Below are 27,738 nucleotides of genomic sequence, written 5' to 3'. Positions count from 1 at the left end.
CTGGATGGCTTTGTTATAAAATCCTAAGAAGTTGCATGGCATTTCTTCAAATTCTTTAGCAATTTTTGGTCAATTTTAATAAACAGTTAGAAACGAGAATATAAAAAATAATATATACCTAAGCAAAAACGTGACAGGTGAAGGTACGGAACCAACGGAACCCTTCAAACGCGAGTCGCACTTGGCTGGTTTTTTATCATTATTATTAGATACTTATTATCTTTTCAGTTTTAGAACCTTTAACATTTTCTGTGGTATTTTATAGTGATTGGTATTGGTATTGTTGAAATATGAGAAACTAGCTTTATTTACTCGCAGGTTCGCCTGCGCGTTTTAAATAAATAAATAATAAATATATACGGGACAAATAACACAGATTGAGTTAGCCTCGAAGTAAGTTCGAGACTTGTGTTACGAGATACTAACTCAACGATACTATATATAATAATAATAAATACTTACCTACATAGATAAACATCCAAGACCCAGGTCAATCAGAAAAAGTTCTTTTCTCATCATGCCCTGGCCGGGATTCGAAACCGGGACCTCCGGTGTCGCAGACAAGCGTACTACCGCTGCGCCACAGAGGCCAGTTTTAGCGCCAGCTACACGCGAATTTAAATGATTTATTAGCGTCAGTACCTATACCATTTGATTACACGCGCGAATTAAGCGCTACCTACAAAATACAGGTGATTTGCAAATCCAAGGGGAACTTGTTTGTTTGTAATATCTTTATTGCATAGAAATTTACACAGTAACAAGAAAAAAGTACAAAGTTATAGAATAAACAAATCACTAGCAATGGCGGACTTATCCCATAAAGGGATCTCTTCCAGTCAACCGGCAAAACAATAAAGGAACTAGATAATTCAGTAAAAAGCGGCAAGTCACTGTGTTTTCAGCAACAATATAATAATATACTAACAGAAATACATATAATAGACATATACCTCTCCAACAAATATATATGTATAAACTTTTTAATAAATAAACATACATAAACTAAGATAAATTGCCTGATGTTCGATCTAGGTGCTCAACTGGACAGGAACTTAGATACATTATTTTTAAATATGTTGAGGGTCTGTGCTTTTTTAGTTTCCAAGGGGAGAGAATTCCAAAGCTTTGCAGCCAAACTTTATACCGGAATACCCTATGTCCTTCTCCAGGCTCTTAATTATATACGCAAAATTTCAAGAAGATTGGTTCAGTAGATAACGCGTAACGAGGAAACAAATAAACATACTTTCGCATTTATAATATCTAGAATATACTATTCGTTGGGATTAGGATTAGACTCAGATATACTCAGAATAATTATTTTCTTTTAATTGGAATAATATGCACAGAGCGCCATCTATATTTTTCTGTATTAACTCAGTAGTAACATCACTTCACATCAAACGCACAGGCATACCCTGGCCAGCACAGGCACAGATAATAAAAAAATCTAAATCAATCGTCAAATGTCAAAATACTGTGTGGACTTGTGAATTGTTTGTTTGTAAGAAAAACTCGTTAGAAAGTATTTACAATACAAAATAAAACTAAAAAGTTTTGTTAAATAAAAGCAATATCTTAAAAACTGATGGTTAAGATTTACCCTTCATTAGCGCATTATTCATCTAAGTGGTTAGCCTTGAAGTAGATGTCATCTAATAACTTAAATGAGTGTTGTTTATTTTACATTTTAGTGTTATTAGTCGCGAATTCACGATTATATGGCTTTGATGTTTGACTTATGTCTTACAATATTTCCGAAGAGGCATGTTTTATCCACGCAATCGGGAGAAAGGCGCAGGTTTAGTCGTCAGCTGGATTGGTCTGGCCGTGGTCAGTGCCGCGTTCGCCGCGGTCCCGTTGCCGTGTGATAAGACTCGAAGAGTGTTTACCGAGCCCAGCGGCATCATCACCGATGGCCCCAACACCTCTAATTACACTCAAGTCAGTCACATATTATTTGTCATATTTTAAATTAGTCTTGTCCTGTTGTCATATGATAATATTGATTCTATCATTCTAGGATTCTCATTGTGAATGGCTCATCAAAGCAGCCAATAAGAGTCAATTTATAACATTGAGTTTTATTCGTATGGGCACTGAATGTTCATATGATTATGTATTTGTTTATGATGGTGATTCCTTTGACGCCCCACTACTTGGAAGTTTCAGTGGAAAAACTGAGCCCCAAAATGTTACTGCTTCTAGTGGTTATGTAAGTACATTATATTCTATTTATTATTATACTGTATTATGTTGGCATTACATTGGCCTGTAATTGATAAAATATGGTTTCAGATGTTAATTCTCCTCTATAGTGATACAAATTATGTATTAGATGGATTCCATGCAACATATGCCATCCATAATTGCCCTAACAATTGTTCTGGGCAAGGAGAGTGTGTTTCTAACAAATGTTTCTGTGAAGGAAAGTGGGGAGGACCTGACTGTAGTGTGAAGTTGTGTCCTAATGAATGCTCAAATAATGGCCACTGTAAAGGCGACAGATGTATTTGCAAAAAAGGGTAAGTACCTACCTACTTGCAATATAGTCACTGGGTATCTAGAAGTTTACAGAGGTATTAATTTGTGCAGTGTGGTTTCCGGCACTTTAGAATAGAACCACCAAAGGCAACTAAAAGATAGGCTTATAAACTTGGGATTCCACTTGTAGGCGATCAACATGATCACCATTATTTTAATGTCAGTGAAATCAATTCTCAATAAATATTTCTGTCTGTATTTCGAATTTATAGTTATTCTGGGGACTCATGCTCCCTCAAAAGCAAGGATAAAGAAGGCAATAGCTGGCACTGGCTCTCTCGGACTGAAAGTGGGATGACCCGTAGAGCGGCTCACTCTGCCGTGTATGTGAACCATACAGACTCTCTGTATGTGTTTGGAGGATATGATCTGAATAAAGTTATAGGTTTATTGGAAGTATATAGGTAAGTATCAAATTTTTTGAAGTGACGTGCTATTAGTTTTAAAGCATTTTCTTACATATGTTTAATTTTGTAAACCATTGGCTATGTTAAAGATGGTTGTAGGGTCACTTTGATTAGGATTTCTAGTTCATAAAAAATATAATTACAACTTCAAGTTCAATAACAATTCCAGAATTAAATTAAAAAACTTACTTCCCAAGCTAATCTAAAGTTTATCCCTATGTTTTTATAACTGGCTCAAAAAATTTTTCGTAGGTATTCTATATATGGAACAAACACTTTTTGTTTGCACTAAACCTATTTTATTAGAAAAATTTTAGACAAAATCATTTCCAAAAATGAGCTCTTATAAAAAAAAAGTACCTACATATAAGTTTTGCCTCTTAATAATATTACTGTAGCAGGTCCTTAATACTAACCACTTAATATAGAAATATAATATCTATATGATGCCCTCATAGACAATCTGTGCTTATTACTGTTATTGATATAGATAATATTATGAATTTTTAAATGGCATTTTAATGACCTTATGTTTGATTGAAGTGTTACATGTGTGGTCAAATTGATGGTTTTGATTTGTCATAACAGAATATATTCTCTTTACATAAATTTTTAAAAGGAGGACCCCCTCCTATAGATATCCTCCTTTTTTAAGTAGGTTAAATTTCTAAAACTTTCACCTAAGTGTAACAAACACTAATCAAAATTTAGCGAAACTGGAAATAATCGTAGTTAAACATACATACAGGTCAAACTGAGAACCGCTTTTGAAGGCAGTTAATAAGTTATGAGAACCAAAGTGAGAAAAATTATGTTTCCTTTCAGTTTTTCTACTAGTCAATGGTATGATGAAAATGGAAAGGTTGTAAGAAGGTACCCTACAAATGAAGAGATTGATAAATTATTACTCAGTCATTTCAAAAAGGTGATTTTTTGTTAATTTAAAAATAACTGAATTATATCTTTTTTCACTTCTTTCAACTACCAATATCTTTTTTCATGAGCTATTTGTACTTCTTTCTGTTTAAATTGATATTCTTATGTTACAGGGGTTTGTAGATGATAGCTGGCATATAGGAAATAGGAGTTCACTGTTTACATTAATATTGTCATCATTCTCAAACAATGACAAAACTACGTTACCTCTCATGTACACTCATTCTCCGACACCATATTCAGATAGCTATCTCCATTTTACTGACAGACCAGAAATGTTAAGTTCAATGAAATCGAATTATACTAAGCCAGAACCAAGGTATGGACATTCAGCTTGTGCGTTTGGTGCTGGATTTGTACTGTATGGCGGGAAACTCTCCGATGGTAGCCTGTCTTCGGAGTTGTGGTTCTATGATGTTATTACCAATCAGTGGACTTTACGAGCAGTAAATTCTACTTTTACGCCGCCTGGCCTTACACGGCACACCTTGACCGCCGTCAAAGATGAGTTATACTTATTTGGTGGAAGCACTGTGGAGGGCGAATTCTCTTCAAGGTAAACTATCTTAAAATCAACCTTATTTCTATGTAAAAAGTCAAAGTAAAGGTTACTTTAATATGACTATTTTTATTTTCAGCATGTATAAAATTAAATTGGATGATGTCAACACTGAGTATTGGGAAAAAGTGCAAGTAAGAGGGGGTAAGGAATTAGACGTACGGGTGGTGGCCCATACAGCTGTTTTTCACTCGCATTCTAATTCTATATTAGTATACGGTGGAGTGGTGGCCAGTGTCGCTAGGTAAATATCAGTAATTGTCATAACCTGCTTGATTTTATTCTAGTCATCTCTTTTGTATAATCTGTTATATTGTATATTTCAGGTTTTCAAAGCTCTCAGACAGAATGTTTGCATTTGATATATATTATAGACACTGGAGTGAAATACATTATCCTAGAGCTCATTTGCGAGACACATACGTGCCGCGTGAAAGGGCGTTTCATACGGCGACCGTGATAGGTAAGTGTTGTAGAGTTTTGAAGAAAATCCCAGCACTTTACAATAGGACCACTCCATCTCTTTCTCACGGATGCCTTTAAAGGCGACTAACAGATAAGCTAATAAACTTTAGTTTAATTGATTTTAGTAACGCGTTTAATACTGTCGATATCGATATTTTACTAACTATTCTAACCCGTTGCAACGTCTCCCCTTCGGTGATTGATTGGTTCTCGAGTTATCTTCGCGGTCGTCGGCAGCAGGTTCGCAACGGAGCGGAGACATCCGACTGGTGTGATCTGAAAGCCGGCGTACCGCAAGGCGGCATTTTATCTCCTATCCTTTTTTCTATTTTTATTAATCTTCTCTCGTCTCATATTACATGTTCTTATCACTTTTATGCAGACGACTTGCAGCTTTATACACATACTAGTTTAGACGACATAGATAAGTCAATATCCATAATAAATAACAATTTAAACATTATACTGGGGTGGTCTAAAAACTTTGGGATCCAGGTTAATGTAAAAAAGTGTCAGGCGGTTGTAGTTGGAAGTACCTATCAAATAAATAACATAGACATCAATAGTACGCTGCCTCTGATGTTTGACGGGACTCCAATACCTTTTAGTCCTACTGTCAAAGACCTCGGTCTTCTCATCGATTCAAACCTTTGCTGGAACCCATATGTCGTTGAGCTCAGTCGAAAGGTCTACGGGTCTCTACATTACCTGCAACGTCTGAAACATTTTCTTCCCATTAAAACCAAAGTAATGTTGGCTCAAGCACTTGTTATACCCATTATTGATTATGCTGATGTGTGTTGTCTGGATCTAACTGAAGAACAACTTAATAAGCTTGAACGTCTTCTCAATAATTGTATCAGATTTATTTTCTGTCTTCGTAAGTATGACCATGTCTCTGAATTCCGTTCTCAGCTTAAGTGGCTGCCCATCCGACAACGTAGGAATCTTCATATTCTTTGCCAACTTTATAATATACTTAATAATCCCCTAGCTCCAGATTATCTTAGATCCGAATTTCAACTTTTAAGTTCCACTCATGAAAGAATCCTACGTTCCTCTAACAGGTTGACCCTTGCAACACCTTTTCACCGTACAGGTTTTTATTCAAATTCTTTCGCTGCTACAGCTGTTAGACTTTGGAATGCACTTCCCGATTCCGTTCAAGCTTCTCTGAGCCGCGCCAGTTTTAAGTCGCATGTGGTCCAGTTGTTTCTGACTCAGTCATGAGAGAGTAATCTCTGTATGTAATCTGCTGCAAATATATATATATATTTATGTATATATATGTATTTATGTATATGTATGTTTACTGTAGTATATAGGTATATATTATGTATAGGTTTTTAGTATATATCATATAGTAAGTAAGTATGTTTATTGTACATTATTATTATCACCCACACAAAGGTTCTCCGCTTAACCCAATGGTAGACTGTTAGATAATGCTATTAGCATTAAGTCCGCCTATTGTACTTTACAAATTGTTATTGTTACAATAAAGAATAAATAAATAAATAAATAAACTTGTGAGTTTTCTTTTAGGCGATTGGTTAGCAACCTTGTACTATTTGAATCTCAATTTCATCATTAAACCAAAAAGCTGAACATGGCCCTTGTTTTTTTGTGGGACTGTTGGCTATGATCCCGTCAGAGATATAAACGCGATTATATGTCTGTGAAACCTTCCAAATATTGTAATATTAAATTTTTTAACATTAAAGTTTTAATTTCAGCAACACTATATTGTGTTTATAGTGGTGGTGATATATTTATATTTTTTTTTATAAAAACTATAAATCAATTCTATTCCATTAAAACACATAACAGCACTTATATGATGTTGTTTCAGGAAATTATCTAGTTATTTTTGGAGGTTACTCTCATCGGCATAATAGGGAAGAAATATGTTACGACGGCCAAATGTATCTATATCACCTCGGTTGTCATTCCTGGATACCATTAGACGTTTTAGGAAAGACACCAAAGTTCTATCCCAAAAAACAAGGCGTATTTGCGCACGCGGCGGCTTTGAAGCCTCCTTCAACTTTATTGTTAGCTGGCGGATATCACGGCAATGTTAATGGTAAGCCCTATTGGAATAAAAACTGAAATATTAACAAAACAATGTTATAAAGGCGAAAGTAAGTTTGTTTGTTACCTCTTCATGGGATATCTACCAAATTAATCTTCTTGAAATATCACAGATATAATAATTTAGAGTCTGGAGAAGGACATAAGGTATATTTTATCCCGGTAAAAACTATAGTTACCGTCAGATTTCCTTGAAATTCTTTGCTTGTTGTAGTTTGCGTTTAATTTGTTGCTTTTTATAGGTGGCGAAGTCGTCGAAGCGCGGTCGAAGCTGCTGCGAGTAAAAGCTAGTTAATTATAATTAAATGAATTTTAATTCTTTATTTGCATCTTTATGATTGTGAAACAGAAATCTTTAGTTTATTGAGAGCAGTAACCTTCGCGTTTTATGACGCGGAAAAGTCGTTATGGATCAATGCAACAGTCTTAATTAAAGTTACTTTCCTACTCGCTATTATATTGCATTTCAATGCGCTTGACCTTGTGTAGCTGGTATGAAAAAGTAACTTTTATAGTTAACTTTTTTCAGGTGACTTGCTGGCATACGTCGTCCCAAGTTGGCAAGCTGGTATTACCAACAATAATCCGGAGTCGGTGTGCCCTCGGCATCAAACACAACCTGAATGCTTGGCGGATCCTGAATGCGGGTGGTGTTCTGCAGATGATGTATGTGAGAATGTAATGTAATATGATATAAGAGAATGTATGTACAATAGCGGTCATTTTAGTTCGCATGTTTAAATGGCGTGCTCCGATAGACTAATAGGCTCAAATATATTAGCGCTATAAAAAAGATTTACTTCTGCACAGGCACATCGGTGTATAGTGGTAATACTGAAACTATCTTGAACAATTAATCCCTTTAGAAGTGATTTTTACAGAAAACTGTATTTACTTATCAAAGTCATTTAAATTTAATTTGAAAATTTCAGATTTGTTACGGAAGAACCATAGGTTCAAATTGCACGACGAATTTGCAATCAATAAGGTGCGGGGGCATATGCCCCGCGCTCGGCGACTGCCACTCTTGCCTGATCCACGGCCCGTCCATACCCGAGAACAGCACGCGCACGCCGCTCCCCTCAGTTAGCTCTAAGCTGGGTCTATTTAAATGTAGCTGGTGCGTTCAGAATGCGCGATGCCATCATAAAAATGGTAAGATTCCAAACTATCTCCTATCTCTTTGCGTGTTCCTTGTTGCACTCGGCGCCACTGTGCCCCGTTGCCTGGGTCCTACTGCCATGGTCCTGGGTATATCTATAGTATATCTAATCTAAGATTCTTACCATATAAATTAAACCAAATAGTTTTCTGCAATATTTGTATTTTGAGATAAAATAGACAGTTAAAGATCACATTTATTTAGCTTGTGATGTGAGTGTAATGAAAACAAACAAATAATGAAGTTGAAAAGAACATTTCTTATTGCGATAAAAGTTTTGTCACTGCTTCAATTACCTCCAATTGAAGTGATAAATGGTGATATTGTTTTATTAGGTATTATAAAAATATTATAAGTCTCAAAGAAAAAAATATCGATGATATGAGATGTTTATTTTTAGATAATTACGGCGTGTGCGGTGAGGATACGCCTTCTGAAACTCCAGGATGGTGGGGTAGCACCGGAACCGAAGTCACTGCTCCAGAGCAATGTAAATTGTTAGATAAGCGGCCCGGGCTCACCTTCATACGCTACCAGCAGCCGGCCGATTGGAACCATCCAGATGGAGTTTCTGTTGTCAACGCTACCACTGTGGACTGGGGTACAGGGGGTGGCACTAATCACATAAATAACGGTCCAAGTGAGGCTAGGTTAAGAGGTTGGCTACATATACCGCAGTACTGGAATGGAACAGGAGAAACGTTACACATCTGCGCAGGATACTCAAATATATCCTTGACGTTAGGGGAGACCGGCGGCTCTGTTGCGAACTTAACTGCTCAGCCGAACGCATGTTCGCTCGTCAACTGGCCGGCATTGTTTCCCGGCAGACTTTCCGTAGATATGCATGCTAATGACTCGTTGCATACTGGGCTTTATCCATCTCATCATCATGCGAAAATGGAATTGCTACACAATAAATCTCAAGAAAGTGCTAAGGTATGTTCCTTTATTTTCTCATAGTCAAAGATTTATAAAACAATATAACGCATGGCTTCCTGCTAATATTAATCTGTAAAAACAATTTCAGGTATTTACGTTTGAATTTTTGGAACCATATTCAAACGGTCAATGTTCTAACTACGGTAACTGTCTACTCTGCCTGGCCGACGCGGCGTGCGGTTGGTGCGAGCTGACTAATCGTTGCGAACTAAGGAATACCGATGAGAAAGTCGCTTGTGCAGCGGACGGCGAGTGGCGATATCTCACTTTACAGCCGGCCGCTTGTCCTAACTGCTCGAACCATATTAACTGTGAGCGGTGCGTGTCGGGGAACTACTGCGAGTGGTGGGCGGACGAGGCGCGGTGCGCCCGTCGCGGACGCGCCAGCGACGCCATCGTGGACGCCGCCGAGTGCCCCGCGCCGTGCCGCATGCGCCTCGACTGTGAGCACTGCCTGGACGAGCGCGGCCGCTGCGTCTGGTGTGAGGCCACGAGACAGTGTTTCAGCTTCAGCGTGTATACGAGCGAATACCAGTTCGGCCTCTGCCGGGAGTGGCTTGACCGAGCGCCCACCCCGGCCGATGATGGTGCTCGGAAATCTGGACAGTGTAAATCATGCCAGGCTCATACTCAATGTTCTACCTGCTTGCGGAGCATGGGGTGCGGCTGGTGCCACTCCCACGAGAATCCTATCAACGGCATATGCACTGAGGGTGATTTCACTAGAGCTCATGTAGACTGTGCTTCTCTATTAAATGTGACGTCTTCGGACGCGGGCTGGGCGTATGCGCAATGTCCCGATGTCGACGAATGTGGTCTTAAACTTCACGACTGTCACGAGCATGCGGTTTGCAATAATACGCACGGTTCGTTCACATGTAAATGTAAACAGGGATATATAGGAGACGGAAAAAAAACTTGTACAAGAACTTGTTATAACAACTGTATCCACGGCTATTGTCGCGGCAACCCTACTTTTCAGTGCCATTGTGATTTAGGTTGGACGGGAGCCGATTGCTCGATCAATTGCGGGTGCCATAATCATTCGACGTGTAAAACTGGCGTAGGACGATGCGATGAATGTCAAGACTGGACGGAGGGGGAGTTTTGCGAGACGTGCAAACCGGGCAGCCACGGCAACGCGACCACGGGGCAGGGCTGCCGGCGCTGCGACTGCAACGACCACGGCGACGAGGCGCGGGGCATCTGCGATGTCGCCACCGGAGAATGTATATGTAAAGACAACACAGAAGGACAAAATTGTGAGCGATGTAAATCTAAATTTTACGGCGACCCTCGACACGGAGGGAGGTGCTATTACCAGTGTGAACCTCGAGGCATGCTGAATGCATCACAAATCGAAGGTATCGGTTCACATAAAATAGATACCCAGATTAAAAATATCGGACCGTCTAGGGAATGTTTGTGGATTATTTCAACAGAAAATATTAGTAATGCAATTATTCAATTTACTATAAACTCTTCAACCTTTGATGTGCCATGTGATGAAAACGCAGTTTACGTGTACGACGGTCTTGGAGGAGTTCCTGACATGAGCAACAATCAACAAAGCCAACTTTTAGGTGTATTTTGTGATTCTGCATCTTCTGGTGTGGTCGAAGCAAGGAGTGGAAATTTAACCGTCCACTATAAACAAGGTCGGATCGATCAGGGTTTTGAAGGAGTATACAAAGTATGGGCTTGTGATGATTTCTGCCCTCCACCAAGAGTTTGCAATAAAAAGCATTGTGTTTGTAAAGAAGGTTTCGGCGGGACAGATTGTGACGTAGAAATTTGTAAAAATAATTGTAGTATGGCTGTTGGGGCAGGGATTTGCGATTTGAGCTACGGACGTTGTCTCTGTAACGAGGGTTACGGAGGTGAAGATTGCTCTATTAAACTTGATAAGACTCAATTAGTATTTACGGAACTCTTTAACTCTGAATATTTATCAGATGGCCTAGACCATTTAAGAAAGACATTGCCCAGATTCGGCCACAGTTTGGTGGCAGACAGAAGAGGCCTCTGGATGTTTGGTGGATATTCTCTTTCTCATGGACCACTCAATGATATTAGATTTTTTGATACAAAAAATAATACCTGGATGCAGGTTACAGTGGAAGCTACGCCCGACGCTAAAATGCCAGAAGGTCGTTATTTTCATGCAGCTGAAATATATCATTCTAAACAAAATATATATATTTATGGAGGCCTTGGTTTACAAGAAAAAAATATGCAAAATAAAACCCTTGGTGACTTTTGGCAGTTCAGTTTAAAGGACCAGAGATGGGGTAACATCAAAAGTAAAGATGAGCATCCTCCACCTCTCGCCGGTCACACGTTAACTTTGCAGAAGTATCAAGATTACGAAAGCTTGGTTCTTATTGGAGGCTTTTCGTTGGAACAGGGATTCATGGTTGATATGTGGGAGTTTGATTTGGATAACGAAAGGTGGATTAAATTAAATTGTGACGGCGCCAAGCCAGCTGGAATAATCGGACATAGCACGGTGTATCACGGGCCTTCACAGAGTTTGTATATATATGGTGGCATAATTTATGAATACGATGGAACTAGGATGTCGAACAAATTGTTTTCTTTCCACTATCCGACAAAAAAGTGGAGCGAGTTGCCCACATTTACAAACTTCGCACATTTTGCACATAACAACGATAAGTTGCCCCAAGCCGCATATTTGCATTCTGCAGTGACGACAAATGACTATATGATTGTGTTCGGAGGTAGAACTGACGCGGAGCACAGACCGGATACCCTCATTGCATATATTTACAGCTGCAATCAATGGGTCCGCCTTGTTAAAGGTAAATCCTATTCTATAATCTGTTTTCGCCCCTTATTCCTTGTTTATTTATCTTATTGTTTGATGCCTAAGATTCAAAATCTTAATATGCTGGGAAATCTCTCTCTGACATACTTCCACTATATTCTACAAAAAAATATATGCGTATAGTTATTCTTTCTAAATTTCTTTTAAAAAATATTTTAGGTGTCAGTATCGTTGGTCATCCGCCACCTCCCACAATAGCTCACGCAATGGCGATCGACGTGGAGTCCGAAAACGATGGATACATTTATATAATCGGTGGATGGACTGGCAGTGCCCACTGTCAAGTTACAAGAATATCATTACCAGAAGATCTGTGCTCTCTCTGGAGCACTAGCAAAATGGACTGCCGCAGCCACATGGGCTGCAGTTTCTGTAGTACTGGAAACTATACCAAATGTTTCGCTGTCGATAAACCTGGGTGCGAGGGCAGTGAAAGGGTATCGACTAACGCAGGATCAGCTTGCGACGCAGACATGGTCGCGAGGCGGCAATGTGAAAATTTTACATCGTGTTCTTCTTGTCTTGCTGCGTGGCCTTTGTACCCGGAGGAAAAGCCAGCGTGTCGTTGGTGTGAATCCTGTGCAGCGGCTGTAGGTTAGTCGACTACTTTTTAACATTTATGACAGTGTAAACTTATAACTCAGTTCTAATTTGTAATAAATAGGTGGATAAATCCTAGTATAACTTAAAATTTATTTCTAGGCGAATGTGTTCCCACCGACGAATCTTGTACAAGTATTAAATGCAACGCGGGCACAAGTTATATTAGTGACGTTAGCCAATGTCCCGAGCTGAAATGTGTCGCATCGGATTGTGAAAAATGTGTATCTAATCAATGCACTTGGACGAGGTTAGCGTTTAGAGAAGGTATCTTTTACTTATCTAAATCCTGATTGATTGTAATTTTTGAATTAATTTATATTTAATAAAGATTTTTAATGTATTTTATTGAATTTTAGGTCAGGCTGTAAGATTGTGGGAAGAGCCTTGGGAACCATTCGACTGGACATGCACATTGATTGATGAGCCTACTCTGCGTCCTATAATCAAGGAAGAATGTCCTAGCAAGTGCCATACATTTGACGATTGTCAGTCTTGTCTGAGTACTGATGGGGCGGAGGGAGGATTCTCCGAATGTCATTGGGCGACATATCTAGGAAAATGTATATCTCCGGCATATCAACCCGTGTACTGTGCGGGGGGCGTCTGCGGGCTAGTGTTGACCAAGGCTGATAAGAATAAATGTCCAGCCCCTTGTGCTACTTTCGAGCAATGCAGCGAGTGCCTGCATCATTCACATTGCGGTTGGTGTGCCGTAGAGGGCGCTAACGGCGTAGGAGTTTGTACGGAGGGCTCAATCGAGACTCCTTTGGACTATTCGACGCGGACCACCTGCGCAGCCGTTTACGAGAACGTTCACCAGACTAACGGCACCAACGATACTTTTTCGTGGCACTACACACGATGTCCGCCCGAAAACGAGTGCGAAAACAATCATCACCAGTGCAAGGCAGAGTCTGAGGTAAGATATAACGAAAATAAAGTAAATTTGGCCCAAGGTGGCCCAAGGTCCCGTAGGAATATCTATTTAAAAGAAGGTTATATTTGATGTAAATTAATACGAAATATACAAATTGATCTAGTGATTTATCCGCGAAGTAACAGTATTGTAACAGACAAACAAATTGCAAAAATTAGGTAGTAAGAAATAAATTGTTAATCTTTTGTCCCGTATGATTCCCAGCATTTTAGAATAGGATCACCCCCTCTGTTTCCCATGGATGTCGTTAAAGACGACTAAGGAATAGGCTAATAAACTTAAGATTCTTTTAGGCAATGGGCTAACAGCCTGTCACTATTTGAATCATCATCTATAAGCCTTACAGCTGAACCTGACCATTCAGTACTTGCGAGAATAATGGATCTGTCTTGTCCGTAAGGGTGATTATATGTGTGTTTGTATGTATATTATGTAACTTTGTAAGGAATTGTAAATATTATATAATTTCGTATTCAGGTGTGTCGCGACCTGCCCGAAGGTTACGAATGCGCGTGCGGCGCGGGCCACAAGCGCGCAGCGAGCGGCGCGTGCGCGGCGGTGTGCTCGCAGGGCTGCGTGCGCGGCGCCTGCGTGCAGCCCGACGTCTGCCGCTGCGACTTTGGATACGTCGGCGCCAACTGCACCATACAGTGTCAGTGCAATGGACATTCCCACTGCGAGGGACCCGATAAGCTGGACAAGTGTATTGAGTGTCACAATAACACTATGGTAAATTTGTTTCTGTTTTTGTATGTTTAAGATTGGTGATTGTAGCAATATAGTGTAGATCTGTTACAAAATTTACTAGTCGTCGGAAAATGATAGGTTGCGGAGATCAGATGGGAGTCGCTTCGTATTAAAAACCAGACTCACCCAATCTAGGATTCATGGTCAAAGGCATACCACGGGCTCCTCTCTAGAGTGGTGAGGATGCAACTGAGACTAAAGCCAGGAGAAAGATGAAGGTCCTATAAAGACATCAGTTAAATTAAAAATAACATAAAATAAAACCACACAATATAGCTCACATCTGATTAAGTACAAACTTTTGTTTCATAAGTAGCATGATGTGTTGTAAATTAAACATTAATTTTTGTTTGTAGGGCAACCAATGTGAGAAATGTAAGCCTAACTTCGTCGGTGACCCAACTAACAACGGTCAATGCGTTCCTTGCTTGTCATTCTGCCACGGCCACACTTCTATTTGCACAAGCGACTTGACCGACTCATCGTCAAAATCTAGCGATACATCGACCGACATCGACGATATCTATAGGGATCCGGCAGCGGCTAAGGCGCGATGTGTGCGTTGTGCCAATAATACGGATGGGTCTCGGTGTGAGAAATGCATTGAAGGATACTTTAGAGGCACGGAAGACTTTAGGGATCCATGCAGGCCGTAAGTACACCATAACATTTAATATTGAAACCTTAGCATACTGTTAAGTGAAATGAAGTACTTTCTTCAACTTTTGCAAAGTAGTAAAGACTAGTTTTCCTTCAACGCAGCCAAATATAAATATTCAAGAGATAAGCAGATTTCTTAATTAAAAACATTTGAAAAAAAAATTACCAGAGTGTTTCCTCTTTTTACTGTTACATTACAACCAGTCAATACTGTCCTATGATTTAGGTGCGAGTGTCACGGCCATGGAGACACTTGCGACCCGGTGACTGGCGAGAAGTGCAATTGCGGTAACAACACAGAGAGCGATGTGTCGTGTCAAACAACCAGTTCCAGCAAGAATTCTGCACAGGAGTGTTGGCGCTACCAGTGTGTCAAGTGCAGGGACCTGTATATGGGTGACCCAAGAAACGGCCACCAGTGCTATAAGACCATCAATATAGAGAACAAACTTTGCTTCGATGGTAAATCTATAGGTATGTACAGTATTACTGATATAACTTAACATATTTATTTCCGCTAAAAAGCAATATGTAGACTGTTTTGTTCAATTCAAACTTTGCTAAAGCTTATCCTATGTCACATCTATTAGGTAGGTAGTCCCTCTGATTTATTATCTATATTTATTTATGTTTTTGTTATTTTCAGATGAATGCAAAATAAAGCCTCGCCCATTATATCCCGGTCAAACTGTGTTTGTGGCTGTAAACCCCCGATACATGAATGTAGATATAAGAGTTATCGTAGACGTTACACAAGGTGCTGTCGATCTCTATCTCAGTCCAAATGACAGTTCCTTTGTAGTGCAAGTGAATGCGAGCAACGGGGCTCACGCAGTGGAACTAGACCCAGTGTTTAGCAAACATGAACCGTTCAAGAAAATGCCCTCATTCGACGAACACATACCTGATCAGCCGCGTATCACTTGGTGGTACGATAAGGTCGAGTATACGCTGGCGGATTACTCGGCAAAGGATCTCGCGACCTACGTGACAGTTGACAGAAGGAATATTCTGTTGCGAGTTCGAAACCTGCGAAACCGCTTAGTCCTCACGTTGCCCGAGAGCATTCATGATCTGACTCACACGAAGTTTTACATTATCATAAAAGCGCGACACATAGAGGACGGTGCGGCGAGTTTCGGCGTGACGTTCTTTAGACAGGACCAGCTGCACATTGATCTGTTTGTGTTCTTCTCGGTGTTTTTCTCCTGCTTCTTCCTGTTTTTGGCTGCGTGCGTGGTCGCTTGGAAAGCAAAACAAGCTGCCGATGTAAGACGAGCGCGAAGAAGACACGTTGTCGAGGTGAGTAGTTTATTTTTTTAAAGAAAACAAAGTAATTAATCGACTTTTTTATGCTGCCATTTTCAATTGGTGTCATGATATCTTTGGTTTAAACTTATGTGCGCAATCAGATGCATTATACTTCAACGAGCTAACAGAAAGCACACTATCACTAAATGATGTCACTTGCTATACAACCCAGATGCTGCACATGGCGAAGCGTCCGTTCGCGGCGGTGACGGTGGTGATGAGCGGCGCCGGGCCCGCCATCGCGGGGGGCGGCCGCCGGCGCCGCGCCGCGGAACTGCGGCCCGTGGCTATCGAGCCCACTAGCGACGGCCGCGCGGCAGTCACCACCGTGCTCGTGAGGTAAAGTTTATTTTATAAAAATAGTAATGAAAACAAAATTTAAAATTATTTTATTTATTCTCTAAATGGGATTCTCCGTCAGAAGCGTTTATTATTATTACCATGTGTATTATGTATTTGCTGGTGCCTCCGTTAAAATAAACCCTGATCTTACCCAATCCCGAGACTAACGCCAGGAAGATTATGATAACTTAAGTATAACACAAATATTATGAATACAGGTTGCCTGGCGGTGCGCGCGCGCCGGTGCGGCTCTCGCTGGCGTCGTCGCTGGTGCTGGTGGCGCGCGGGGCGCCGGCGCGCGCGCGCAGGCACGCCAGGCACCCGCCCTCCGCACGCATCGCGCTCAATACGTAATCTGCAAAACCGCTACCACATGGTAACTTTCACTTTTCCTGGTCGAGCTACTGCGAGCTCGATAATAATAATTATAACGTTTAAAGAAAAAATATTGACTTCAAATATCTTAGTGATCCCTTGGTTGCAGTAAGTTTTTATCATCAGATGATGACGACATCTCAGAAGTGTATAATTTAAAAAAACAGTTGAACTATGAGTTTAACCACAGTGTCACTATAACATTGGCAACATCATTATATAATACTTTATAATTTAAGATTTAAACTAGCTTATTAACATTTATTTTGGCGAGTATGCCTTCTGATCTGAGCCATCATTATCTTTAAACCAGTTTTATCTGTGATTGCATTTTGCGAGACTTGACGGATTAATAACTGATTGAATATGGATTTACTATTTATTTTCCAATATATCTGTTTTATTTCCTAATAGCCGTCCTTTTTGGCAGGCTTTACAAGGTGGCACTTGGCAAACGTGTTTTGCGAAATACGTGTATACACCTTCTAACGATGCCCGATTGCTTATTTAGTTAATACAATTTATATTTAAGATTTTTTTGAGTTAGCAATACGTTGAGCCTACGTATTAAATGTAATGTTAATGCATCTTCACCAAGAGCCTTGCTAAAATAAATAGAGCTAACGCGATCGTCGCCATAAATCGTACCTAATATAATGTGCTATACTTGCAAATTACATTTCGAATAGTTCAAGTCTCGTTATTTTGATGTTTAGAATTTATATAAAAAGGTATCAACAAATTCATTCGCAATTAATTTAACCTGAAAAAAAAAAGTCCGCAAGGTATATAATATAATACAAAGCATATAATACACACATACAATTACGTCATTACGGGGTAAGAATGACGTGATTATATGTATGTATGAATAAAAAAATTGTTTTGAAATTGCGTATACTACAGAGCATTTCCCTGAACAAAATCAACACAATATTATTATTAGTCCCACACATCCAGTATCAAATTTTTGTTCTGGACTTTATCCTGTCAGTAGTAAACGAAACATAGAATGGACTTTAGATCATATCTTCAAATTCAAAGGTACACGAGACTGTAATATTAATTTTAATTAGAGCATGAATGAAGTGCATATCACTCATGTTCCTGCTATAGTTTTAAATAATTTTGGTAAGTAACATATGTTATTATTAAGAAAGGTGTAAAGTGTTAATTTAGTACTATTTTATTTTGTATATTTTGTTACATTATATTTTTAAGGATAAACTGGTGAATCAATCTCCAATTATTCAATTATTAAAAAGATCTGCTAATAAGGACTGTTTATGAATTTAATTTAATGTATACAATACATTTCAAGTGCAATGAGCCAAAAGAATAAAAAAATATGCGCATGTTTCGCGCGGGTTGTGAATAGCGGATGATCCTGTTATGTTTCAAAATTTTATTGAGGGATCTTACTATCGTTATGTTACATGCTTGTTAATGTGATGGGTGCGTTTATGATGTTTGTTGAACTTGGTCAATAAATTAGAAATGGTCCGTGGAGTCGCCAAAACTTGCGACATAATAACTTATGTTATACGATTTTGTCAGTACTATAACAATGACAGCGAGTTGACTAGCGACGCGTAAATCGTATACTGTATAATTTGTAATGTTCCTGTTTGTCAATCAAAGAATCTCTTATTATGTGTGATTAATTTAATACGCTGAGAAATAATATGATTAGAAATTTATACTTTATTGAATTAGGAAATTGGTTTGGCGTGTAGGATTTAGGATTTTGTAGCAATTAAGAGCAGTAGCCAATTGTCCCGTCCATGACTACACTTTACTAAAAATGTTCAATTAATTAAAAAAGGAAAATAAATAACTTTGCTTCGCCACTTTACTTTTAAAATTATATAATGTTTTTGAAACCATTAATATATTATATATAAATACCTACAGATATACAGTTTAATAATTCGAATCTCATATACTGCGTCAGCCTAGTAAACTTCCGCTAGACGCGTTTACAAAGTAAGTAATTTATTTTTCTTTCTAATTACATCAGAGATTGAGCCCAGTTGGATTGAATTGTAAATTACTTTTTAAAACAAAGTTTAATACAAATATTCTCCTAAAGATTTAGCCCAAATATTTCATTTTAAACTGATTTTTAAATGTAGGTTAAATTTGTTTTTAAATGTATGAATTTTATTAATTTTTATAATGATTTTTGTAAAGGAAACGCTGTATGCAAAGCAATTTAGTAAATGCGACTGGCCACATGGAATTACAACCATAAAAATATTTCGTTTAATTATCTTTGTTTGTTTAAAAAATCTGGACAACAGGGATTAAAAAACTTCAATTATAAATTACCATCTTGACGTGGTCATTGTTGAGCAAAGGCCATATTCTCTTAGCTAAGGCATAAGGGTTTGGGTAGTAATGAAATTGAAATAAGAAATAATAAAAAAGGCAAAGCTATATTACCTTTCATGGCTTTGTTAAGAATATTATATGTTAAGTTGGAAATTTATTATTAGTTAAATTGGCATTAAGAGAGTACTGATATTGTTATACATAATATACAAAATTAAGATATCATAATCAAATATACCTAGAGAAATGTGTATTTGATGATAGTGAAAGAAGTCCAAATTACATTCCATTTGTAATATTTGTAAATAATATTAAACTGTATTTATCAGACTTGTATCTGTCATTAAAGAGCTTTAAGAATGTTATTGTAAGAAGTTTTATTGCTCATATGCTTCAATAATTCACCATTCTTGACAACTTTGTATACTTTAATGTATTTAAGTACACTGTTTTTAATGGTTACCTGCTAATTTTGTCATGGAATGTTGAGGGAAATGTAAATAAGTGTAGGTTTGTGCTATTCTGTTTTATTGCAGAATACTGCTTGCTTACCAAACAAATTACTTTGTTAATGAATTTCTTTACCACCGCATTTGCTATATCTACTATTGAAACTGATGTTAGTATACTTGTATGTCTAATAAATCATTTTCTGTTTCAGTTGTTCATAAATAGCGAAAAAAACTTAAAATTTATAAGTTAATTGCATTTATCCATTAAGTTGTTTAAGTTCTATTCATTCATAATATAATTGCTCAAAAATATTTAAATTCACTTGGGATACCTAGCTCAATGAAAACTGGTTTTAAAAATGATGTTATTTCTTAGAAACCTAAAATATACAATCATTCTTCTTAAAATAAAATTAATATCTCACAGTTTACATCTCAAATCATGCAGTTCGCATATAAATAATCAATAAACATTTATGCAATGATATTACCTAGTGCAATAAAGATAAGTTTTAGTAATAATTGACCCATAAATAGCCCTAAATAAAGAATATTATTTTAATTGCACACATTACCTAATTTCAAAATAATAAAAATAACGAGCTTCCTCAGCGTGCCATAGATGCATTCTATTTATGATAATTAGACAATTTATTATTTTCATAAACCTATTCATAAGTAATGAACCAAAAGAAGATAACAATAATGAATATACATTTGTATCTTTTAAAAATATCTTGGGATTAAATAACCTTATCATCAGAGCCATTTAGTAATTATTTATTAATTCCAATGAAAGAATATTGTATGAGCATTTTTTACAAATTTGCTGCTGGTCTACATTAATTGGTATTATAAAATTATGAGCGCGATTCTATTATTAGCAGTAACGGGGAAAAGCAGCTAACTTTATAAATAAACTTCAAAGATTGTGTGACTTATGAATACCTCACCACATCGCCACACTGTTGATCATACAAATATAACAGTACAGTAATCAAGTAGGCATCGTGCTCAGTAAATCTTGTGTTGTCCATTTAAATGAGTATTTATTATGATTACATTTATGAGGAAGACAAAATTCAGTTATCTGTAATTATTATAAATGCTAATAATTCATACAATGTGTGTTCTATGTTATATGCATAACTTTTGCAGGATGTGGTATATTTTTGGTCAGTTAACTAACCTGTTTAATTTTCTGCAGCAGACTTAAGCTATGTTTTGCTATTCTCTGCAAGTCTGCCCATGACAAAAAGGTATCTCGAAACATTATTTTCATGACATTCTTAAATGAAACAATGGCAGTATTATATATAAGCAATATATATATATATATATTTTGTTTAACCTAAATGTATAAAATGTTTATAAATAAAATATACTGTTGGTTGTATAATGTCTTTCATTTATTAAAATAAGCTTAAATGCAAATTAAGAGATAATTAAACAGTAAACTAATGTGTGATGATTCTATTATTAAAATCTATTGATCTTTTTGAGTTAAAAGATGTGTTTTTATTTTTTGAAGCAGTTCCTTTTTGACTGTATCTGGAACTAATGCTCGAGCTCGAGGAGTGACTCTGTTAACTAACATATCAAATGTTACATTGTTATTTTCATTATCTTTGACAACTTCCCGGCACAGCATCCGTACTTGATCTCGCCATCCACATTCTATTAAGCGCCTTCTCAAAAGTTCTTTAAATCTGAAAACAATGGGGTTATATTTTGCAAAATGAAACTGCTGCAGGAAATGTAAAAGTCTAATCAAGGCAGATAGGTGTCTGCAATGTCCATAAAATAAACTTCATACTAGATATTTTTCTTAATTGCTCCCCAAGGTTCCAACTTAAAACAGTCAAGGAAACTGCTAGCCAGGGACAGGATGATAACAGACTGGTTATATATGTATATGTTAATACTGCAACTGATAGAAAACAGGAATATGTGTAGTCTTCAGTTAGGCGAGGACTGTTATTAACCTAAAAATGTTATTAGATCAACATATGTACATACATATAATTACGTCTTCATCCCTTACGGGGTAGAGCCAACATAGAAAAGACTAAAAGGCATTATTTAACTTTATGGCATAATGATGGCATTGTGATTCAAATAATGACCTCTCACCTAAAAGAACAAAATCCCAAGTTTATAATTCTTTCCCTTTATTGACTTTTACAATCTCAATCAAAAATATCAATCAAATTCTATAAAAGATAGATTTATTTTCAATACTGGACAAGCTGGCAGTGAAGCAAAATACCTAAGTTGCTGTTAATCTATCGTAGATTTCAAATGGCCTTCTGTAAGGCAATGGGATAAAAACTAAATTTATATTGGTACCTACACACCTTTCTCTATCGCCACTGAGAACTAGGCGTTGATGAGCTATAGTATTGTTTACCGTCATGATTTTAGCTATTGATTCGCACTGCACCAAAAAGATTAACAAATGGCAAGTCACAAATTGTATTGATAATCGGCAAGTTTAAAGTGAAAGTCGTATTTAGATAATTAAAATTGCCTATATATACAAATTGCATGGAAGAAACAAAAACAAGTTTGTCTTTTATTACAATAACTACCTATAAACTTATTAATGTGTTACTGTCAAACAGACTTCGTCAAAATGTCATATGACGGCACCGCGGCTGCCAAATGTCCCTGTTGAAAAAGCTCTAAATTGTTTATAAAAAGCGCCATATTCACAAACCGAAAACAGAGTACGCGGGCATTACCTTATCTAGTCTTATTATTTAAAAGTGTACATAAATCTCTGCATAAATATGGCTGCGACAGAGGTTCTAAACTGCTACACACCCTCGACTGAGTAGTAGAGTAAAGCTATTTATTTATTGTGCCTGGCAATTCTAGGCGCGGGGAAAAACCACTTATGGTTATTCTTTCATCTACACATCTACACTAATATTATAAAGAGGAAAACTTTGTTTGTTTGTTTGTTTGGTTGTAATGAATAGGCTCAAAAACTACTGGACCGATTTTAAAAATTCTTTCACCATTCGAAAGCTACATTATTCACGAGTAACATAGACTATATTTTATTTTGGAAAAAAATAGGGTTCCGTAATATATTTGGATTTTTCGGACACAAACTGAAAAAAATCAACCAAAAAATTACTTATTTTGCGTACGCTGCCTAAACTACAAAAGATAGAACCATAAAATGTTTTAAGTAATTGTAGATCTTATAAATATCTACAAAAAAGTCCGCAACACACTATACTTATCTATGTCGAGTAAGGTACAACAACCACATTTTTATTTAAAAATCTTGAATTTTTTTTGGTCTACATTTAAACGCGTTTTTTTACTAATCCTTATCAAAATAAATAATTTCATCAATAAGTACAGTTTATGTAGATAATATTTGGTCTTTGAATGATTAAAATTGGACGTTTGGTATTGAAGTTGTGGTGAAATTAAAATATTACGATTTCTGCTGCAAGGCCCGGGACTGCAGGCAGAAGTGACACTTTTGCCGGAAGCAAGACTTAGTTAGCCGCTTTGCGGGCGGTCCTTTAGTTAGTTCTAATAGAGATATATTTAGTATCGGCTGTGCATCCGTGCGAAGCCGGGGCGGTCCGCTAGTAAATAATATAGTTACTATTCGGTAACGTCATGTCACATTCAAATTCAAAATATATGTAATGCGAAGTTTCACAAAGAGTAAAATATTGTTGGTGGAGATTTATGTGGAACGCATGGAACGTCTGCACTTTATTTTTTTCTCGGTTACATTGACTGGTTACAACTTTGATTGATTTGACACAAACATATTGTGCAACAGTCTCTTTGAGTTTTTGAATTTGGTGCAAAATTTACTGTACTTTGAGTTAAACTTATTTCATAGAAAGTTTTTGGTTTCAATTTCCGTATTCTTTGAATATTAATGAAATAAAATGGGTGCTAAAACGGGCGCCAACCACAAATGCCAGACTTGGCCAAAAAAGCGTAGTAACTGCAAAGTTGGCAACATTGGATGGTTTGGCTGCATGGGCTAGTTTGCCTTCCCTTTGCCTGCTCTATATAACGAGAGTTATTGGATATATTATCTTTGGCATTACCTTAAACATTATTTATTATTTTCTGTGACAAGGCTCCCTTTTAAGATTGCAGGTGCAGTCTTTATTAATATCTGTGGTGCAGTTGCAGTATTTCAGTGCACATTTTATTATTATGGCTCATATTTTGGTACTTGATGCGATACAACAAGATATTTTTGTTTGTGGTTTATGTAAAGTTGTATACAATTCCTTACATCTTTTCTTGGATCATAAAAAAAAGTCCTGTGGAAATGAGAAAGAACTTCATGTTAATAAATCGTCAACAGTTATTTCAAATCTCGTAAAACCAGCCGGTGTAGAACCATTAGTAACCGAGAAAACAATTTGCGAAGCACCCGTTACAAATACTTGGAATAAGGAAGACCAAACTTCATACAAGGATATAAATTGTAAATATTGTAAGAAGAAGTTTAGGAAAGTTAAAACATTATTAACTCATTTAAAATCACACTCTGATAATCCTTATCAATGTCCTGTATGTGGCCGGTGTTTTGTACAAAATTCACATTTACAAAGGCATATTTTGTGTCATAAAGTTTGGCCTGATGGTCTTAGTGAGACAACAGCAAAAAACTCTGAGGCTGATTTACTATGTTACTCATGTTCCTATTGCAGCACAATATTGTCCAATTATACGCAATTCAGGTCTCATTTGAAAATTCACACATCACTAAAAAAATTTAAATGCATTCAAAGTGAATGTGAATGTTTTTATGATACTGTTGAAAGCTTGTTGAATCATATTTCTTTAAGTCATAAAAATCCTACTTATTCATGTTACATATGTGTAAAATCTTTTGATTCATTGGAAAATATTGCCGTTCATTATCAAAATCACAATACTTTAAAAGTTGATGCTGTGGAATCAAAACTTTACAAATGCTCCCAGTGCGATGCTACATTCAAAAGGCCTGAAAAATTGTCTTTGCATAGACTTACAGAATCTCATAAAAAGATTTGCTTACATTGTAACAAAACATTTGCAAGTGACAAAAGATTACGCTTGCATCTTCAAATTCACAGGAAATTGAAGTCTTTCAAATGTGATTTGTGTAATAGCAGCTTCCTCATGAAAAAGTACTTGACATCACATATGCTAAAACATGGGGACAGACAATTCACTTGTTCCATATGTAACTACACATTCAAGAGGCAAGATCTATTGCAAAGGCACATGAGATTGCATCAGACAAAAAACCAACTGAAATGCCCTTTCAGAGATACCTTAGATTGCAAGAAGGAGTTCACTCGAACTGATAAATTAAAATTGCATATTAAATTTCACACTAAACATGAGTCTGGAAATGCTGTCAACTTAAAGTCAGCAAGTGGCAATGATGGTGGAACAGTTGAAATATGCATTCTCCCTTTAGACAGTAAAAACAGTGATAATGAGGAAGTTTGAACATATTAGCATGTTTTATTTGTTTTTGTTCCAGAGGCTAAGTATGATGTAAGTATATTCCTTTTATAGTACTAAGGACTGACATTTCTCAATAATGAACATTCTTTTTCATTTATTTTATTTAATGACAATCTTCCGACTCTTGATTCAGCTTCCCCCTAAACTCAATCTCTGTGACAAACTTATGAAGACATAAGATTTGTTGCTTTATTTAACTCAAAAATGACCTATTTTTATGATATTTGGCACTGATACAGACAAAACCTTCAGCAGTAAAATAAGCTTCTTTAAAAAAAATCAGAAACCTGTTGTTCCGAGGTGAGAACCGAGACAAACAGTCAGCCCATATTTAACATTATGGTGGGGAGTTGCAACTGGGACTGAAATTCAATACAAGTAAGACATCACTTAAGTGAAAACATCTCTATTTGTGAAGGAATTTCAAAGTTAAAAAGGTTGGCTGAAAGAGATTGCTTAGCAATAAGTCCGCCTTGGCTCAACATATTTATAATGTGTGTTTCTACTACACATGTTTTTTTTTATGGGCAATAAAAATAATTTGTATTGTATTGTAAACCTTAAATACTAATCCATCAGCCTTAATGATGGGCAAGTACTTGTGGCGACACTTGTATTGATTCCTTGCCCAGTAGTGTGTATTATTAAATTAAGGAATATTCTACTCACAGTACCACATTATACAAGACAGTGTGCTCACTTAATATCGTGCATTTTTATTGTACAAAATGTTAATTTACAAATATTTTTTACTATTTGTTTTACTTGGAAGTTTTTCTTACACAAATGTAATTTGAAATACTCACAAATTTTTGTATTTTTAATTCAGTCATTTGAGGATGATGAAATTTCTCATGTATTGACAGGTAAACAAAATATATACTTATTGTTCCAGGCTAGAAAATTTCGAGTAACTGATCAGGTTTATCTTGATATACACAGTGAGGAGAAGCATTTGGGAAGAGTGGTGATTGGATTGTTTGGGGATTTGGCCCCAAGAGCTGTGAAGAATTTTAAAGTTCTTGCTACTAAGGGCATAAAAGGAAAGTCTTATAAAGGCACAAGTTTCAACAGAATAATAAAAAGATTTATGGTTCAAGGTACGTATTTAAATATTAAATTTAATCTAAATTTAGTTTATACAATTTTATTGCTTCTAATTTGCACTGTACATTATACTATTTTATTGCACTATACGAAATTAATTAAACTAAATTTTAATAGTATCTTTCCAATTTAATATGATGGACTGAGTTCTCCATTTCTTTATTTTCCTTTTTATTAAATGCAGGTGGGGATGTGGTATATGACAATGGAACTGGTTCAATAAGCATTTATGGCAATACATTTGAGGATGAAAACCTTGATACTCAGCATAGCATGGCAGGATTTGTGTCTATGGCTAATAAAGGTAATTCATGAGGGATAATACTTTTTTGATGGTTGTTGAAACTTAATTACATCAATACGTCATACAACTGAATGTGGTCTTACAATTTTTCACTACTACTAGCCAGTAAGGGATAAAGACGTGATTAGATGTGTGATGTTAGTTGCATTGAAGTAATTAAATTTTAGAATTTGATCAAAGCCTCCATGATTCCATGTTGATTTTTGTTTTTAAGTTTTGGTAGTTATATGGAATGTATGTGGAAGAAAAACAACTGCAATTTTTGTTTTTTTTTTGTTTCTTAAGGAAAAAATACTAATGGCTGCCAATTTATAATAACTACTACTGGAACTCCATGGCTTGATAACTTACACACAGTTATTGGAAAGGTAAGCTATGTTATTACTTTTTACTGTATGTAAATATTTACCTTCTTACCGAACTGTTCGAAATTACGAAAAATTTTAGCTGTTGCCTGCGATGTCGTTCGCGCCGGTTTTCATAAGAACCGGTGCGAATATCTATATAACTTTATGTATAACTTTCATTCAAGTATTCAAAGCGTGACCAACATAATGGTTTATTTGTAGGTGGTGGAAGGCCAGAACATAGTACACATGGTGGAGCATACTCCGACGGACGTGGAGGACCGGCCGACCAAACGCGTGTTCATCGTGGACTGCGGCTTGGTGCCCACTCCGCAACCCTACTACATATCGGACGATCCATACGAGTGAGTGATAATTAAGATAAAAAGCACAAGATAAACCTTTGACGATGGATGAACTTTGAACAAAAATAATTACTATAATTTTGTTTAAATTTCCGGAACAAATTATTGATGTTCTTAAATTACAATAAGTTGAAAATACCAAACAGTAATATGAAAGAAATGTTGCTGAAGATATTTTTTTTTATTGCAGTCTTTGGTCCTGGATTAAAGCCTCGGCGGTGCCACTTACCATGTCGTTCTCTATCTTGGGATTTTTTCACTGGATGATGAGAAAAATGGAAATATAAATAAAAAGTATGTTTTTCAAATATTACGTAAACTTATGTTTATTATTAATACTGTAAAATGTTACTGGGCAATATTTACAAAATACAAATGGG

The 27,738-nt window shown here is 36.7% G+C and overlaps 3 protein-coding genes across 7 annotated transcripts; 2 read left to right on the top strand and 1 right to left on the bottom strand.

Moving 5' to 3' along the window:
* Positions 1–1,477: 1,477 nt before the first annotated feature.
* Positions 1,478–17,724, top strand: LOC106133612 (multiple epidermal growth factor-like domains protein 8). Of its 3 annotated transcripts, none has more exons than XM_060954109.1 (23): positions 1,486–1,507; positions 1,698–1,947; positions 2,027–2,218; positions 2,302–2,528; positions 2,760–2,951; positions 3,780–3,879; positions 4,004–4,446; positions 4,529–4,693; positions 4,776–4,912; positions 6,767–7,000; positions 7,538–7,674; positions 7,941–8,163; positions 8,571–9,109; positions 9,201–11,934; positions 12,120–12,554; positions 12,663–12,827; positions 12,920–13,482; positions 13,978–14,229; positions 14,604–14,899; positions 15,134–15,381; positions 15,554–16,209; positions 16,391–16,557; positions 16,779–17,724. In XM_060954109.1, exons 2-23 carry the CDS (start codon positions 1,771–1,773, stop codon positions 16,912–16,914), a joined length of 8,418 nt encoding a protein of 2,805 aa, XP_060810092.1. In that variant the 5' UTR covers positions 1,486–1,507; positions 1,698–1,770; the 3' UTR covers positions 16,915–17,724. The 3 variants fall into 3 exon arrangements, with proteins under 3 accessions (XP_013188860.2, XP_060810092.1, XP_060810062.1); XM_060954079.1 differs by having other exon boundaries at positions 1,486–1,594; XM_013333406.2 differs by having other exon boundaries at positions 1,478–1,947.
* A 3,384-nt stretch (positions 17,725–21,108) lies between these two features.
* LOC106133613 (enhancer of yellow 2 transcription factor) lies at positions 21,109–22,331 on the bottom strand. The gene is made up of 2 exons (XM_013333407.2): positions 22,079–22,331; positions 21,109–21,430 (listed from the first exon to the last, which is right to left on the bottom strand). Exons 1-2 carry the CDS (start codon positions 22,135–22,137, stop codon positions 21,208–21,210), a joined length of 282 nt encoding a protein of 93 aa, XP_013188861.1. The 5' UTR covers positions 22,138–22,331; the 3' UTR covers positions 21,109–21,207.
* A 1,461-nt stretch (positions 22,332–23,792) lies between these two features.
* On the top strand, positions 23,793–27,716 carry LOC106133626 (peptidyl-prolyl cis-trans isomerase, rhodopsin-specific isozyme-like). Of its 3 annotated transcripts, XM_060945336.1 has the most exons (6): positions 25,475–25,613; positions 26,131–26,335; positions 26,527–26,646; positions 26,932–27,014; positions 27,216–27,358; positions 27,549–27,716. In XM_060945336.1, the coding sequence occupies exons 2-6, from the start codon at positions 26,326–26,328 to the stop codon at positions 27,643–27,645; spliced, it is 453 nt and encodes a 150-aa protein (XP_060801319.1). In that variant the 5' UTR covers positions 25,475–25,613; positions 26,131–26,325; the 3' UTR covers positions 27,646–27,716. The 3 variants fall into 3 exon arrangements, 2 of the variants coding, with proteins under 2 accessions (XP_013188876.1, XP_060801319.1); XR_009656963.1 differs by lacking the exons at positions 26,527–26,646; positions 26,932–27,014; positions 27,216–27,358; positions 27,549–27,716 and adding an exon at positions 23,793–25,265 and having other exon boundaries at positions 26,131–26,270; XM_013333422.2 differs by lacking the exons at positions 25,475–25,613; positions 26,527–26,646; positions 26,932–27,014; positions 27,216–27,358; positions 27,549–27,716 and adding an exon at positions 23,793–25,265 and having other exon boundaries at positions 26,131–26,271.
* Positions 27,717–27,738: the final 22 nt, after the last annotated feature.

The sequence above is a fragment of the Amyelois transitella genome, chromosome 2 (assembly GCF_032362555.1).
Source record: "Amyelois transitella isolate CPQ chromosome 2, ilAmyTran1.1, whole genome shotgun sequence".
Classification (NCBI taxonomy): domain Eukaryota; kingdom Metazoa; phylum Arthropoda; class Insecta; order Lepidoptera; family Pyralidae; genus Amyelois; species Amyelois transitella.
Note: the sequence above shows the minus strand (reverse complement) of the source record. Positions and strands in the feature narration are given on the sequence as shown.

Bases quoted from the DNA above. Each gene is read 5' to 3' on its own strand.
- LOC106133613 (XM_013333407.2), bottom strand. From the start codon at position 22,137: ATGACGGTAAACAATACTATAGCTCATCAACGCCTAGTTCTCAGTGGC. The intron at 21,431-22,078 runs GTGTGTAGGTAC...CATTGTTTTCAG, and splicing joins CTCAGTGGCGATAGAGAAAG to ATTTAAAGAACTTTTGAGAA.
- LOC106133612 (XM_013333406.2), top strand. From the start codon at position 1,771: ATGTTTTATCCACGCAATCGGGAGAAAGGCGCAGGTTTAGTCGTCAGC. The intron at 14,230-14,603 runs GTAAATTTGTTT...TTTTGTTTGTAG, and splicing joins AGTGTCACAATAACACTATG to GGCAACCAATGTGAGAAATG. The intron at 14,900-15,133 runs GTAAGTACACCA...CCTATGATTTAG, and splicing joins TTTAGGGATCCATGCAGGCC to GTGCGAGTGTCACGGCCATG.
- LOC106133626 (XM_013333422.2), top strand. From the start codon at position 23,925: ATGGCTCATATTTTGGTACTTGATGCGATACAACAAGATATTTTTGTT.